The following is a 16,692-nucleotide window of genomic DNA, read 5'->3' as shown; positions in this document are numbered from 1 at the left end:
ATCGTGCTGAAGCTCAGCTCGTTTATAAATCAAACTGAATATGATCGAGTTTTTATTGAGCCGAACAATGAGCCGTTCATAAGCGGCTCGACTCATTTACAGTCCTATCCAATGGCGAATGCTTGAAAGGGCGCTTGATGAAGTGGAGGACGCTTGAAAGAGCGTCTTCCATCGGAGTCAGGGCCGACCCTGAGCCTAGACCCAGGGTGCATTGACCTAAGGTCCAGGGCTGGAGAGGACCCAATTTTTTTATTGTTATATGTATATATGAAAGTTACTTTTTTCTTTTCTGGCTTAATATATCATTTGCTCCCTGAACTTGTCCAAAATGGTTGATTGGCCCCCTGAACTTTCAAAGTGTCTCGATAGCCCCTGAACTTGCATAAAATGCTTAGTTAGCCCCCTGAACTTGCATAAAATGTAATCAATTAATCACTCGGTTGTAAAAAAGTAAGTTAAATGCGGAAGATATGTTGCACAGATCTTAAAAAAGTAAAACGACCAAGATCCGGATATGCGATTATAATATTAGAAAAGAAAATGTTTTATAGTTAAATAAGTAAGAAATTCTTTTTTTAACATGTTTTAATCTATTTTGTGAAGTATGTAATAGCATTCTAAGGCACGTGTAATATATCTTCCGCATTTGACTTACTTTTTTACAACCAATGATTAATTGATTACATTTTACGCAAGTTTAAGGGGCTAACTGAACATTTTATGCAAGTTCAGTGGGCTATCGAGACACTTTAAAAGTTCAGGGGGCCAATCAATCATTTTGGACAAGTTTAGGGGGCAAATGATGTATTAAGCCTTCTTTTCTTAATATAGATAATGATAAAATCATACATGATGATCTAATTCTTTCTGAAAGCTCATTGATAAAAAAAAAAAGATCTACCCAACATTTACATTTTAATTAGTAAATTTTATATTAAAAATGCTCTTATTGCTTGTTTTACCTTGAGCTTGATAAGAGTAACAATGGTTATTTAGTTTTCTATGCTAATATTATCATTATTGTTAAGTTCATTCCAGCTCAGTTCAGTTAAGTTAAGTTAATTTAATTTCAGTTAAGTTAAGTAGCACTCAGTTCCGTTCAGTTAATTTAATTTCAATAAAAAAGAACATGTCTCACTCTTTCCATTTTCTATATGAGATTTAGTTCATTATTTCTGCTCCTGTCGTCATCGCTTAGAGTCACTTCTTGCTCAAACCTTGTACTTTGACGTCACCCACTCTAAACTGGGTCGTCGTTACAAATGTAACATATATTTGATATGATTATATTTAATAAAAATGTAATAAAATGGTAATAATAAATTAATAATATCCGTATAACCCATGTTAAATATTAATAACACTTACATTATATTATTTTCGTTTCTATATGTATGTTTTTCATGTCTTATTTAGAAAAAAAAGTCTCCTACTATTATTATATAACTTTTATTCATAATAATAATATTGATTTCTTTTTTAGTTTTGTAGACATTTCAAATAATTTTTGGTGATCATATTCAATGATTTGAGTCATAATAATTTCTTTGAGTTCGGCGGGATCTAATAACTCATCGAATAAAAAAGTTAATTTTGATTATTAAAAGGGTTAGAGTTAAAGTTAATTTCCTTTTTATAAAAGAATAATTATAAAAGCATATAATTCATTGAACGAGATTCATATAATCATATTATTATTTTTTTTATCAAAGATACTACAAGTTCGTTAAGTTTATTTGCTATTTGTTGTTTGCTGTTTACTGTTAGAAAAATATAGATTCTCTGCTGTTTGAAACTTTTCATGTATAAAAGATAAATATTAATTTAAAACTCTAATTTTTAATATGAAAAAGCAAACAATGAGAAAAAAATAATGAGAAAAAAATGAAGTAAACAAACACATCCTGCAACTAGTATCCATAGTTGTTTTTAGATTAATAAAGGGCATATTTGGGTGTGATAGGAATATTACCTTGATATGGAAATACGTCTAATTATTAGGATGTATTTATTATATAAAACGTTATAAAAAGTTAGTTGTCAGAAAACTATTTTTTTTTTGCAGAAGAAGCTTTGATACTATCCTGATAAAAGAAAAATGAAATTGAAGAAGAATAATGAAGAATTAGAATTTATAACTTGAATTGTTTAAAGTAGCGTTCAGTTCAGTTCAGTTAGTTTAATTTAATTTCAATAAAAAAAATAACAGAGCCTAAGAATACAAACGAGTATTTATAACAAACGAACTAACAAGCTCATAAATTCTAACAATTAATAACAATTAACTCCAACTATAACAATCATAATCAATCAAGATTAATTCTTAATTAACTTACCAATCAATTCTTAATTAACTTATCCATCAGGAATACCTTTATAAAAAAATATAAATATTATTATGGCCCTGTTCAATGAGGAGGGGATTTTCGGCTCGGGAGCAGTTTTGCGGGATCATATGGGGCAGTTCCTTGGCGGTTACAGTTTGTACCAGCCTGGGTATGTCACAGTCAGAATGGCCGAGGCCCTTGCCCTGTATTCATGCATGCAGCGGGCGTTATCCACTGGGTATAGCAATATACAGTTCGAAATTGATGCGAAGGAGGTTGTGGATAGCATTAATAAAAGACATCGGGACCTTTCTGAGCATGGATTGGTCATTGAGGAAATTAGGCTTTTCATTCAAACCACTCGGGTTGCTCGGTGGCTCATGTTTTAAGATTAGCGAACTCTGCTGCACACGCTATGGCTCGTAATGCACGTTCCTATGCTAATTCTTTCATTCATTTATTCTTTCCTATATTCATTGGAGACATTTTGTCTCGGGATGCTTTAAATATTAATCAATAAAGCAGCGTTATTTTTCTTTCAAAAAAAATGAAACAATAATTTTATTATTAAGTATTATTTTTTTTAACAGAAATATTATTAATAAGCAAACAAAGGGCAAAAAGAATTATAAGAGAATTGTGATGGTTGTAATATGAAATCAATCACATATATTATGTTTAAAATTGAATCTTCATTATTAAAGTTGAATTACAAAATTTTGAATTTAAATTTGTTCTTGAGAAAAGATTTTGTTATATTTATTCCCAAATTAGACTAATGTAGTTCAATTTGGACCAAACTGAACCGAAATCCAATTAGTTTAGATTGATTTCAAAAGTTTCCTTTTTCTTGAAATGGTTGTTCAGTTAATTTTTTAAACCAAACCGATCCATAGTCATGCCCATTGGTGAATACAAGATTGTTCATTGAAGAGCCAATTTTACATATATATATGTAAAAGAAAATTACTAAATCGAACTTGTTTTTTTTTTTTTTGCATATATACACATTATCTGAGTGATTCAGAACTAATTTTTACGTACCACTGTAGAATGTTTCAAAATTAAACTACATTTATACTACAAAAGTAAAATTGAATCGTTTTGAACAAACTTGAGAAATTTATTCCCTATCATATATTAACGAAATTGGATTTTGTAATTAAATAAAAACTAATAATCGAATTAATTAACCACCACAATCTTAATTTATTGGAAACAGGGAGTTGGAATCCATGATAGGGACAATTTCAATGGCCAAAACTATTCATGGTAGGAGTAGTTCAGGCGACCAGGAGCCTATCCCCTCCAAGCACATGGCCCAGCTGATCCATGTCTATGTCCCTGCAGGCCTATTAGGCCGAAACATAAAAGTAGTAGGAGATCTTTGATTACTCATTTTTCTCTTCCCGTTTGCTTTTTCACTTTAAAAGTGAGTGTTCCAGATGTTTGATTAAATACCTCCTAATTGTATTTTATAGCTTAAAAGTAGTTTTTTTACAAAAGTAGGAAATTTCTGCTTTTTTTTAAAAATCAGTATTTTTTAAATAGTCAACAGTAAATCGTAATATCAAACAATAGGTAAAACAAACGGATCCGTAACAACGGCCTGAAGAAATATTTATATTTCCATATAACAAAGCATTACAATTCCATAGAAAATGTTTCCAGAAAAATGGTAGTAATAGAAAAATACACACAACAATTTGCTTTTATAATTTTAATTAATTAAACACAACTAATCATTTAATTAATTAATTAATCACCTCAAATATCTATGGAATCATCCAGCACTTGTTTCAAAGGATTCCTCATAGAAACTTTACTCTCACAAGACGGAATTTCAGCAAATCGAGTCGCCGGAAATGTCTCCGAGAACGGCCCGACAGAGAAACTAATCTTCTCACCACCTTCACTCGCCTCTATTCCGGTGACCGATAACCACAAAAAATACTTCTTCGCCTGAATCCCAGACACTTCACTCACACTACCGTAACTCAATTTCCCTCTAATATCCGTGCTGTAATACACCAGCCGATCAAATTGAACATAACACGGCGAGCTCAGAGTTATTACGAAGTTACCGGAATCTTGTAACGTGTACGATTTCACGTTGTCCGGTATCAGTCCCTTCGGCAGGCCGTACGTCGGTATGACGTCATGGATATCGGTTTGATTTGTGGTCAGAGATTTATGAGGAGTAGTGTGAGTGTGAGAAATGAGAGATGCATTGGCGAGATGAAGAGAGAAGAAGATGAGGAAAATAAGGGAAGCCGCCATTGATGATGATGAGATTCAAGGGTTTGTTCAAGGAAGAAGATGATTTAAAATAGAATGATGGTGAGGGCAAAATTGTAATAAAGTTATTATTGTGATGCTTTTGGGATAGAAATTGGTTATCACATTTTAATCGTTTAATTATATATGATATAAAGATAGGGTACATGGGCACTGAACTTTACGTATTTTAACATTGTGGTTATTGAACTTCAATTCTTAACGGTATGACTACTGAGTTTTACACTTTTTAAAATCGGTGACTATTCAACGTCTCAAAACGACCGTTGACGGTCTCAAGTAAAAAATTCAAAGAGTTAATGAAAATTTTCGTTTCGATGTCGTTTAGGTGTTGTTTGGTTAGGAGAGAGATTGTGAATTTTTAGAGAGAAAAAACTCAAAAAAGAGTGATTTTGGAAAATAAAAAATATGGTTTCAGTAAATGTTGTTCTGAACAACTTTAATTTTTGAATATTTTCATTTTGAGGTCGTTACCGATCATTTTGAGGAATTAGTTAAAATTCAATGGTCATCGGTGTTAAAAAGAATAAAGTTCAGTGTCTATACCGTTTTAAGAATTGAAGTTCAGTGGTCATAATGTTAAAATGAGTAAAGTTTAGTGGCCATGGGTGTAATTTACCCCACACTTTAATCGTGTAATTATATAAGGTTAAAGTGCAAAACTACTCCCTAACGTTCTGGATCAAGAGCAAGTTTACCCCTAATGTTGAAAGGCAAGAGTAATTTTATCCCTAACATTGATAAATTTGAGAAATAATTCATCAAACTGTTTGCTTGGTCATGAATCTTGTCATCTACAGTTCACAAGTTCATCAAATTCATCAATAACAAATCACAAACATACATTGGGATGTGAAAAAAAAATTCACCAAATTTATAAATATTAGTCTCCGTGAAGGTAACCGTGCCGCGGACTGGATGACGAATTACGCAGGAAGTTTACCATTGGGTCTTCACGAGTGTGAGGTGCCCCCTACAGACATCCTGGATATCTTATTTTCTGATATTTGTGGTATTTGTCTTCCTAGAATGACTAGTATCACTTAGCTTGTTCTTTGTTGTGCTCCGGGGTTTTGTCCTCTCTATTAAGATCAAAAAAATATTTATAAATTCAGCAAAATATTTGATTTTTTTTTGTCCAGTACTACCGCGGTGGCACCTTTAAATCATGTCCATATTCAGACTAATTTTCAATTCACTGAATGATAGACACCTCAAATGGATGAGACAACCGATCCATAGATTTAAAATTGCTTCATATCCAAAGTGCGGTTCAGACTCTTACCCTCGATTAAGGGTGGAAGAGCTATACCAATCCCTTCGGATTATTAACCTTATTAAAGGGTAAAATTGATATTTTCTATACTTATGGGATAAATTTGACTTTTTTTAATAGTATAAAATTATTATACAACTTTAATTTATAATAATTATAACAAAAGTAATTTATTTTTTTAACTTTTATAGGCATAATTATTTTTTTGAAAAGCTATAATTTTATTTCTTTTACATCTTCAATTTCCTATCTAAAAATGATGTCATTTCTAAATAATTTTGTATGGTCTGAGTGATAATTATTTCCTTATGTTAAGTTCGAGCTCAAAGTCATCAAATAAAAAATAATTTTTCTGATAAGAAAAATTAATGTACTTTTTTATAAAAATATATGGAGAAAAAACAAAATTTAACTCTAAAGTTAATTTAGATGTAGCTTTAACGTATAAAATGGTACAAATTTAACTTTAACGTTTTTAAACAAAATCGACTTTAGCCATATGTTATCGAAAATTAGAAAAAACCGGTTTGACTAATGTTAGCTAATTACCTTTTTTGGTTAGCTGATTCTATAAACTTGTTTGATAAAATTTAGCTGATTACTAATAGATGTTTGTTTAAAATGACAAATAAGGATATGATAAAACATTTATTTGGAGTTTGTTATCGTAATTCTTGATGATTGATCCTTGATGAAAGTTCCAGTCACCTGAAATCACAACAACCGTCAGAAAAGGGACCGAAGCCTGGCGAAGTCAGTGATATTACAGAGAATATCAAATTAGAAAAATGGAGTTAAGTGATTAAGAAATCAGATACCTGGAATCTCAAACTAAAAAATGGAGTTATGGAATATTTCAGCTATTTATAGATCATTAGAGATGTATTTTGGACACGTGATAGCTTATGATAAGTCTTTGGACCCTATCCTTCCATGCTAATGTATTTATGAAAGTGAGAAGCGTGTGTTTGGAGTCCAACACGTTGATTGGTCCACGTGTCTCCAAACACTCTTTTGAAGATAACATTCAGCCTTTATTAAAAGTCTAAATAAATTAATACCATATGAGAGTTTTTTTTTTTTTTTTGATAAAAGTACTTATATCTTTAATAGATGAATAAACAACAAGTACAACAAAGAAAGTATAAGGAATAAAACCTTACAAGATCCATAAAGGCATTAAAACGACTACAACGAGCAAAAAAAACCATAAAAGGTATTAAAAACAAAGAACAAGAAAACATATACTTCTCGTAAATCCAAATCCATAGAAAAGCATCAGCAATCCAATCATCATCATTTGAGCCATTCTGAATATTCGGATGTGAATCCTTTCTTTTGTTGCAACCACGTAGATCCATTAATCCACGAATAAGATAAATCGTTTCCGCTCGTGCTAAATTCGAAAAAGGTATAAACGAAATAATAATCGAGAGTAGATACAATTCAGATGAATAAAGAGATCAGATGAAGTATATGATCAGAAACAGAAAAGACGAATAACAATAATAAAAAAACACAACAAATCTAACCGGTGGGGAAGGAGGAAGAAGGAAGAAGGAAGACAAACTTCTTTCTTCCTCATCAAAGTAGATTCACAAAATCAAACAAGTTGTGTATTTGATAAATGATGAGGTTTTGAGAGAAGAGAGGAAATAGATGAGAAGAAGAAAAAATATATTTAGATTTGTTAGTAAGGATTATAAATTAATACCATATGAGAGTTAAAAGGTAATTAATGATAGAAATATCTAACAAAAAAAAAATTGAGCAATAAACTAATTCAAAAAAAACTCCTAAAATCAATTTTTTTTTTTAAATTAAAATAGGATCTAAGTCAATTGTGACTTTTTAACCTTGGTGCAAGGGGGAGATTCACAAATTAGATGTACGAAACTTCCAATTCTTTTGAACTTTGCCTGAATTTTCAACTGAGATAAGTTTCTTTTATTCAAATTGATTCTTATGATTAAAAGGCTTAAAACACAAATAACTCCCTAAATTTGTCCAAATATTACAACAACCCCTTCCAACTTTCAATTGTAACAACTTATCCCTTAAACTTATCCAATTGTAAAACATAACCTAAAATTAGGAATTTTTTTACCCCGTACTTGAAGCAACCGTAAAAATGTTTTCCCGGATTCGTATCACGCTAAAGATCTGATTATCACACTCCACGAGCGTTGCAGCTTTTGTATTTTACACATTTCTTCAATTGCAGTCCATGTCAGCAATTTGAGGTTATGTTTTACAATTGAACAAGTTTGAGGGGTTATGTTTTACAATTGGACAAATTTGAGAGGTAAGGTGTTACAATTGAAAATTCAGGGGACAGTTGCAACATTTGGACAAGTTCAGGGGTTATTTGTTTATTAGACCTAATTAAAATGGGTAAATTATATTTATAGCCACTGAAACTCATTTTAACATTATGGTCACTAAATTTCAATTCTTAACTGTATGACCACTGAATTTTATATTTTTTTAATATCGGTAGCCACTCAATACCTCAAAACGATCGTTGACGGTTTCAAAGTAAAACATTTAAAGAATTAATTATATTCTAAAAAACTTTAATTTTTAAAAAATTTCGTCTTAATATTTTCGTTTTAAAATCATTTAAGTATTATTTAATTACGAGGGAAAAAAAACTTCAATAAAAAACAGTTTTAAAAAATAAAAATTGTAATGTATTTAGAGTCATTTATCTTCCAATACTAACATATAACCGTTAAGCATATTTAAAGTTATTTATTATTGGGTTAAGGTGCAAAAATACCCCTAACGTTTTGGGTTAGGATCAATTTTATCCCTAACGTCTAAAATGGTGCAATTTTACCCCTAACGTTGATAAATTGGGTCAATTTGAGAAATAATTCATCAAACTGTCTTCTCGGTAATAAATATTATCATCTACACTTCACATGTGCGTAATTTTATCAATAACAAATCATAAACATATGTTGGGATGTGAAAAAAAATAAAAAAAATAATAAAAAATACACTGTCGTTTGTACGAATTAGACAAAAGAAATTTAAAAAATTAACCGAATTTATAAATATTAATCTCAAATTCTATTATTAAATTACAAAAGACATGAAATCTTTTTTTAGAATGAATTGATATGCAATTGGTACAAAATAAGGAACAAAAATATCTGTGTTTTATAATAGTGTCTGAAATTGACCCAAATTACCAACATTAGGGATAAAATTACTCTTGGCTACAAACTTTAGGGGCAAAATTGCACCATTTTAAACTTAAGGGTAAAATTACTCCTGACCCAAAACCTTAGGAGTATTTTTGCACCTTAACTTTTTATCATTAGATGTTTATAATCCGGTTAAACTCTAACTTATATATAAAGCTTTATAATCAGCCAACTCGTTCAACACCAGTACTGTTCTTAAACCCAATTTCCAATCAACGCTTTTTAAATAATTCCGACCACCGCCGCTGTCCTACCGCCGCTGAAGCTCTCTAGTTGACCTGCGACGAGCTATCAATCTTCTTCAAGGTATGATTTTCTCTTACGAAATCTCTATATAATCATCTTCTAGATTTGAAATTCATCACGATGTTGAAATAAACGAGTCAAGCATTTTTAGGTGTTTGAGGCAAAATTTTGCTGAGTTTTTCCGTCCTCAAGGATTTCTTAATTTCTTATTACAATTATTAATTTACATAGAAAAGCAAAGAAAAGGACGGCCGGAGGTTACAGTCTACGGTTAAAGTCGGCCGACGCTTGAATCTATTCCACCGCAAACAACCGAATATAATACGCTTTAATTAGATTTTAAGTACTTTTTAATGCTTTTAATTAGAGTTTTAACTCTTGAAACACTGTTATAAATTTATATGAGGATTAAAATAACTCAAATGTAGAGTGTAAATGTTGAGATTCATCGTCTAGAAAACAATTTGATAAATTATTTCTCGAATTGAGAACGTTTGATATCAATTTCCATAAAGTTTTCGTTCCACATAGCTTGTTAGCTAATTCCCTTATTTGAGAATAAAAACCAGTAACCGAATTCTATTCTTCAGTTCTTACCTATTTTAAATAGACGTTTAATTAGATTTTAAGTAACTTTTAATGCTTTTACATATTTTCTTTAACACCATTAAAGAGTTTTAACTCTTGAAACTCTGTTATCTACACAATTTTAGGGCCCGTTTATTTATTGTTGTAAATGTTACTTTTCAGGTATAAAAAATAACACAGGAAGTTATAACCAAAAATCTAAAACTTAAATGGCAAACGTGATCATGAAAATGAGCAACCAAACACCCTCTTAGATTATTAACTTACACTGAGTTTCTCGTAATCCCGTTGCAGTTAATTTTTCTATATGCCTATCTAAATTTTGTTAGAGCAATTCATTATCCTAAAATTCTGATTGTTTATTCGTCTTCTATGCTATCAGAACTTAACAACAATTTAAATGAACAATTTAAATGGATAAAAAGGGGAGAAATACAGAACAAGATGATGTGGTGGAATTGGAATTTATGCCGGAGGAGATTGTGACGGAAATTCTGTTGAGATTGCCAGTGAAATCTCTTTTGAGATTCAAGACAGTATGATATTCCATTATAAACTCTCCTTATTTCATAAAGAAACATCTAAATCTTGCTCGTGCTGCCCGTTGCAATCAGCACAAGAATTTCCTTGGCCTTCTTATTCCTTATAAGTATACATCCTATCCTTGTGTTATGTACAAAGAAGATTCTGATGGCATTTTACATGCTAAAGAATTTGATTTTCCATTTAAGTCTTTTCTTGGTCATGGAAAGGACATTCCTGTCTACGTTTCTAACTCCTGTGATGGATTAATGTGCTTCGTTTTCTCTAGAGATCATAAGATACTCATATGGAATCCATCTCTCCCAAGTGAGCATAAGATAATACAATCTCAATTTATTGCAAATGCTCATAATGTTGCAATCGGTTACGATTCTACCTCTGATGATTACAAGATTATAAATGTCTCTGTCAGACGCTCCATTGATGAAGTTTACATTACAGTTGAAATATTTTCATTCAAAAGCAGTTCATGGAAAATCACGAGAATAACCAAACCAGAATCGATCGTTAGTTTTAGAACAAGGTTTCTTTATGCTAATAATGGCATCCACTGGGTTTCCGAAGTGTCTCACTATGAAGAAGCAGTAGAAGAAGATGATTTTGAATACATTTATGGATACCCGAAATGTTTAGTATACTTTGATTTGGCAAAAGAAAGTTTGAATTATATGAATTTGCCTTCCAAAAGTTTCATTCATCTATCATTGATTCAGTACAAGGAGTCTATTGCAATTTCAGATCATATCGGAGAACAACATGAAATATGGGTCCTTGAAAAATATTGTGGGATGGAAAGCACATGGAAAAAAAATTTCCGTTTTAATTTTACAATCCCTCTTGGCTCTTACTACTCAAGCTTTACATTGAATGCAGAAATATTGCACCTCACATGGAAAGGTCAACTTAGAAAATTTGATCTATATGATGGTAACTTCAAACCTGTTGTAGTTCATGACGATAAGGTTACATACGATGAGAAGTGTTCTTACTATGTTTTTGTATCTCCATATGTTGAGAGTTTAGTTTCGCCGATGCAATTGTAGTAGTTAAGAATATTGGCCACCCGATATTAATTGTTTTGTGATTATGTCCATATGTAATTTGGTTAGAAATAGCTAACTTATATTTCTGTTTCAATTAGCGAGTAGACGTTATGCTTGGTTTCGCTTGTTTAAAAGTGTTAAAAAATTCAATTGAATTCTTTTCACTTATATTTCATGGTTATGCTATTCCGAATAGAAAGAGTTTGAAACAGGTGTCTTTTTTTTTTTTTGCTTTTCTTTTATAGCTTAGACGGTATTGTGCTCCTTCAATTTGTTAAAAAACGACATTTGGTTCATTAAACTTCGAAAATATTTTAATAATCTCCAAAAACCTACTATTTTGGGGAGTTATAAAAGCATGTAGTCAGATTAAAATGTTATTTTGAGATTGGGATAAATTGTAAAAATACTCTAATGTTCACAGTGAGGAGTAATTTAGACAGTGTCATTCTACCTTTAATGTTGGCAGCTAAGAGCAGTTTTACTTCTAATGTTGGCAAGTTGGGTTAATTTCAGATATTATAATAAAGCACAGATATTTTGTTACTTGTCGTGCACAAATTGCATATCGGTTTTAGAAAAGATTTTATATTTTTTGTAATTTAATAATAGAATTGGAGTTTGATATTAGGGATGACAACGGGTACGGTATCCGCGGGTAATACAAATCCCAAACCCTTACCCTTTTAGTTTTTAATTACCCGTACTTGTCATATTACCTTAACGGGTATACTTTTTGCATCCCATACCCGTCCCATTTAATTCATGGGTACCCTCAGGTATCCTTACCCGTTAAGAATCAATAAATAAAACAAAAAATATTACAAATTTAACAAAGTATAAATTTAATAAATTATCTATCTAAAAATTGAACAAATTGAATCTTAATTAATAAGATGGCTTAATATCTTCCTAACCCCCTTAAGTTGTCCCAATACTGCAAGTGACCCTCCAAACTTAGACTTGTGACAACTAACCCTCTCAACTTGCTTATTTGGAACAAATAACCCCTCAAATTGCTCAATTGGAACAAATAACTCCTTAAATTGCTTATTTAGAACAAATAACTCCTAAACCAAAAAAAAAAAAAAAATTCAACATAATATTGCATCAGAAATAAAAGATTTAAAAATATCGGCTGCTACATCTAACTAATCTACTGATATAGTAGCTAAAGGCCAAAAGAAACTCTCGAAATAACCTATTTAAGGGGTTATTTGTTTCAAATAAGCAAGTTGAGGGAGTTAGTTGTTACAAGTCTAAGTTCGGAGGGTCCGTTGCAGTATTAGGACAACTTGAAGGGGCTTGAAAGGTATTAAGCCTAATAAGAATAAAGTAGCTTAGTGGTATCACTCAATGGTTAAAAACAAAATGTTGGGTTCAAATCTCACGTCTTACATTTAAAAACCAATAATATTTATTGAGATATAAAAAACTTATGACAGGTAACGGGTACCCTGAGGGGCATTCTCATACCCGTCCCATTACCCTAACGGGTAATGGTTTTGATCTCATATCCGTCTCGTACCTTTTTATACAGGGTACATGTAGTCCCATTAAGGTTGGGTAGTGCCAGATACCCGCGGGTACAGTACTTGTTGCCATCACTAGTTAATATTCATAAATTCATCGAAATATTTTTATAAATTTTTTCACGTCTAATCATATGTTTATGATCTGTTACTAAAGAGTGATAAAATAACGCACATTGTACGGTAGATGACAAGATTCATAACCGAAAAGACAATTTGATAAATTATGTCTGACATTGAGCCAACTTGCCAACGTTAGAGGTAAAATTGCCCATGGCTGGCAACGTTAAAAGTAAAATTGCTCCTGTCTGACTGTAAACGTTGGGGGTATTTTTGCACATTCTCCCTTTGAGAAACACGAGACATTTGACAAAACCAAATGCTATAAAAGCAAGTGTTGTGTGTTGGAATGTCATGATTTAGAATTGGGGGAAGAAATTGCAGAAAGATGAAACAACTATGATTCGATTCAAGAAGAACCCTATGTATTTGTGATTCCGATGTCAATTTCAGACACGACAACACGATCTATGGAGACAATAATTATTATTTTTGTGTATAATGTATAAATCACCCAATCCGATTATGACTTACTTATCGGCTTTGACACCCAAAACAGTTCTATTACTATTAATTATGTATCACACAACTTGTTGCAGTTCTATTTAGAGGTGACTACAGTTCGATACAATTTGGGGATTTGAAAATCTCTATAATTATATCTCCTAAAGTCAACGGTATAATTCGGTCCGGGGTCTAATGAAAAACTCAACGGTACAATCCGATACTGGATCTTTTTTTTGGATATTCGGTCCCGTTCAAGAATCTCCAACATATTTACTCAGTAATATTAGAAATTTGATAATATCCAGAATTGTACCTAATTAAGTCAATGGTACAATTCAGTTCGGTCCTATAGAAAAAAGTTAGCAATTCAATCCAATTCTGGATCTTTTTTTTTTTAATATTCGGTTTGGTTGAAGAATCTCCAAGATCCACGATCAACCTTAGTTCTATTAGTATTAATTATGTATCACACAATTAGTGATGACAACGGCCCGTGGGTACTGTCAATGTCAAGCCCTTACTCGTTTATTTTTTACTTAACAGTACCAGTCTCATTACATTAACAAGTATACTTGTTGCATCTCATATCCGTCTCATTTTACTCGTCAGTACTCTTATCCATTAAGAACCAATAAATAAAACAAAAAATATTGCTATAAATTTAAAAATTGAACAAGTTGAACATTAACCAATAAAAATATAACAGCTAATTAGTGGTATTACTTAATGTTGAAGAACAAAAGGTCGGGATTCAAAATTTTATCATTTCTCCTCTAATCTATTATTTGGTCACATTTGGCCCATGATCTATCCTAATTAGTGATATTTCACCCACTTTGTGTGAATACTTAACGGAATCCTTATATCATTGACCAGTAATGATATTTTAACATCTGAACTTGACACATGATATTTCTTAAAGTGTTTTTACACATTATGTGGAAACAATTAATTAGATGAAAAAAATGAAAAAATAAAAAAACAAATCATAAACGAAAATCTATTAAGTTCGAGTGTCAAAATATTGTTAGTTATCAATGATTTCGGTTAAGTTTTAATATAAATTGGGTGAAATTTTACCAATTGAAATAGATCAAGAGTCAAATGTGACCAAATAATAGATCATGGATCAAATGACAAAAATTCCGGATAGATCACCAGGACCAAACATTATTTTAAATTTATTTATAATCCTAGAACTAGAAGTGAGCAAAACCGAACCAAAAACCAAAAATCGAACCTAAAAACTGAACCGAACCAAATTGTAATTCGGATCGGTTCGGTTTTTATTTTTATGTAACTTCAGTTTTCGGTTTGGTTCGGTTCGGTTTAGGGATAAACCGAAAAGCCGAATTAAATTATTATTACCCAGTACACTACAAATAATTTAGTTACTACCAATGTGCCAAACCCATTATAAATAGGGTAAATAATTTATTAATCCCTTACTTTTTACCTAACACACTGTTTAGTCCCCCTATTTTGAAAAACACATTATAAGGTCCCTAAATTTTGTCAATATTAACTCTATGGTCCTTTTGTCTAGTTTTGTTAGACTTGTAATCGTTATATTTTAGCATAAACAGATATATATAAAATAACAGAGTAACATGGTGAACTTGTATTGTACTGTGGTTGTTTTAAAAGCTAAGATATGTTCGGTTAAAAACCTACAAAAAAAAATAGATAAAAGGGCCACAAAGTTAATATTGGCAAAAGATAAGGACCTTAAAATGTGTTTTTCAAAATAGGAGGACTAAACAGTGTGTTAGGTAAAAACTAGAGGATTAATAAATTATTTACCCTTATAAATACAATTAAACTATTATTATATTATTTAATTATTAAAAAAAAATTAAAAAAATTTAAGTTATACAGAAAGCCGAAAAGAGGATCGCAACTCACATATGATACCCAACATCAACTTATTCCATTCATTATTATTATGAAATTTTTATTTTAAATGAATTCATTATTATTATAAAAGAAAAAAATAAACAAACTAAAATAAAGAGAAGTATGTAAAAAAAATTTAAAATTATAAAAAAAAAAGTTCAGGAACATTATTTAGTTAATTATCTCTAATTTGGTTTGGAATAGAACCAAACCGAACCAAATCGAAATAATCTGGTTCGGTTTGAACCGAACCGAATTGTAGTTTGGTTCGGTTTGGTTTATAAAAATTGTACTTATTTGGTTCGGTTCGGTTTAAAAACCGAACCAGACCATGCTCACCCCTACCTAGAATACCAATAATATTTTGGGACAAGACCAATTTTACCACTAACGTCTAAAATGGTACAATTTTACTCCTAATGTTTTAAGGTAAAAAAATACCCCTAACATTTTAGGTCAGGAGCAATTTTACCACTAATGTCTAAAATGATACAATTTTACCCTTAATGTTTATTGTCAAGTGCAATTTTACTCTTAATATTGATAATTTGGATCAATTTGAGAAATAATCCATCAAACTGTCTGCTCAGTCATGAATCATGTCCTCTACATTTCATACGTGCGTCATTGTATCAGAGCAAATCACAAGCATATGTTGGATGTGAAAAAAACATACTGTCTTTTGTACGAATTAGACAAAAAAAAATCAAAAAATTCACCGAATTTATAAATATTAATCTCTAATTCTATTATTAAATTACAAAAAAAACATGAAATCCTTTTTTAGAACGAATTGTTATGCAATAAGGAACAAAAATATCTGTTTTTTTATAATACTATCTGAAATTAACCCATATTATAACTTTAGGGGTAAAATTGTTCTTGGCTACAAACGTTGTTGATAAAAGGGTAAATGACAAAAATGGGTCAAATAGGAGGCTCATTTACATATTTAACCCATTTACTCAACCTACTACATATCTAGACTGATTTTGTGTGACTCTCCCATAATACCCCTAACCTTCCCACTTCCCCATTACGCGAACATTCTCTCCCCTCTTCTCCTTGGTTGCGCGAAACGGTTGTTGGCTCCTCCATTAATGATTCCAAGACTTTTGATCTTCCTATCTTCCTTTAAATTGCATGAAATCTGCACCATTT

General features: G+C 31.1%; 1 protein-coding gene across 1 annotated transcript; it reads left to right on the top strand.

The window, feature by feature from the left end:
- The first annotated feature begins 9,288 nt into the window (after nt 1–9,288).
- Nucleotides 9,289–11,685, top strand: LOC136233174 (putative F-box protein At3g21130). Its single transcript, XM_066022779.1, has 2 exons — nt 9,289–9,422; nt 10,333–11,685. Exon 2 carries the CDS (start codon nt 10,622–10,624, stop codon nt 11,534–11,536), a length of 915 nt encoding a protein of 304 aa, XP_065878851.1. The 5' UTR covers nt 9,289–9,422; nt 10,333–10,621; the 3' UTR covers nt 11,537–11,685.
- Nucleotides 11,686–16,692: the final 5,007 nt, after the last annotated feature.

This window comes from Euphorbia lathyris, chromosome 6 (genome assembly GCF_963576675.1).
Source record: "Euphorbia lathyris chromosome 6, ddEupLath1.1, whole genome shotgun sequence".
In the NCBI taxonomy this organism is placed as follows: Eukaryota; Viridiplantae; Streptophyta; class Magnoliopsida; order Malpighiales; family Euphorbiaceae; genus Euphorbia; species Euphorbia lathyris.
Note: the sequence above shows the minus strand (reverse complement) of the source record. Positions and strands in the feature narration are given on the sequence as shown.

Coding starts and splice junctions, on each gene's coding strand:
- LOC136233174 (XM_066022779.1), top strand. CDS start 10,622: ATGTACAAAGAAGATTCTGATGGCATTTTACATGCTAAAGAATTTGAT.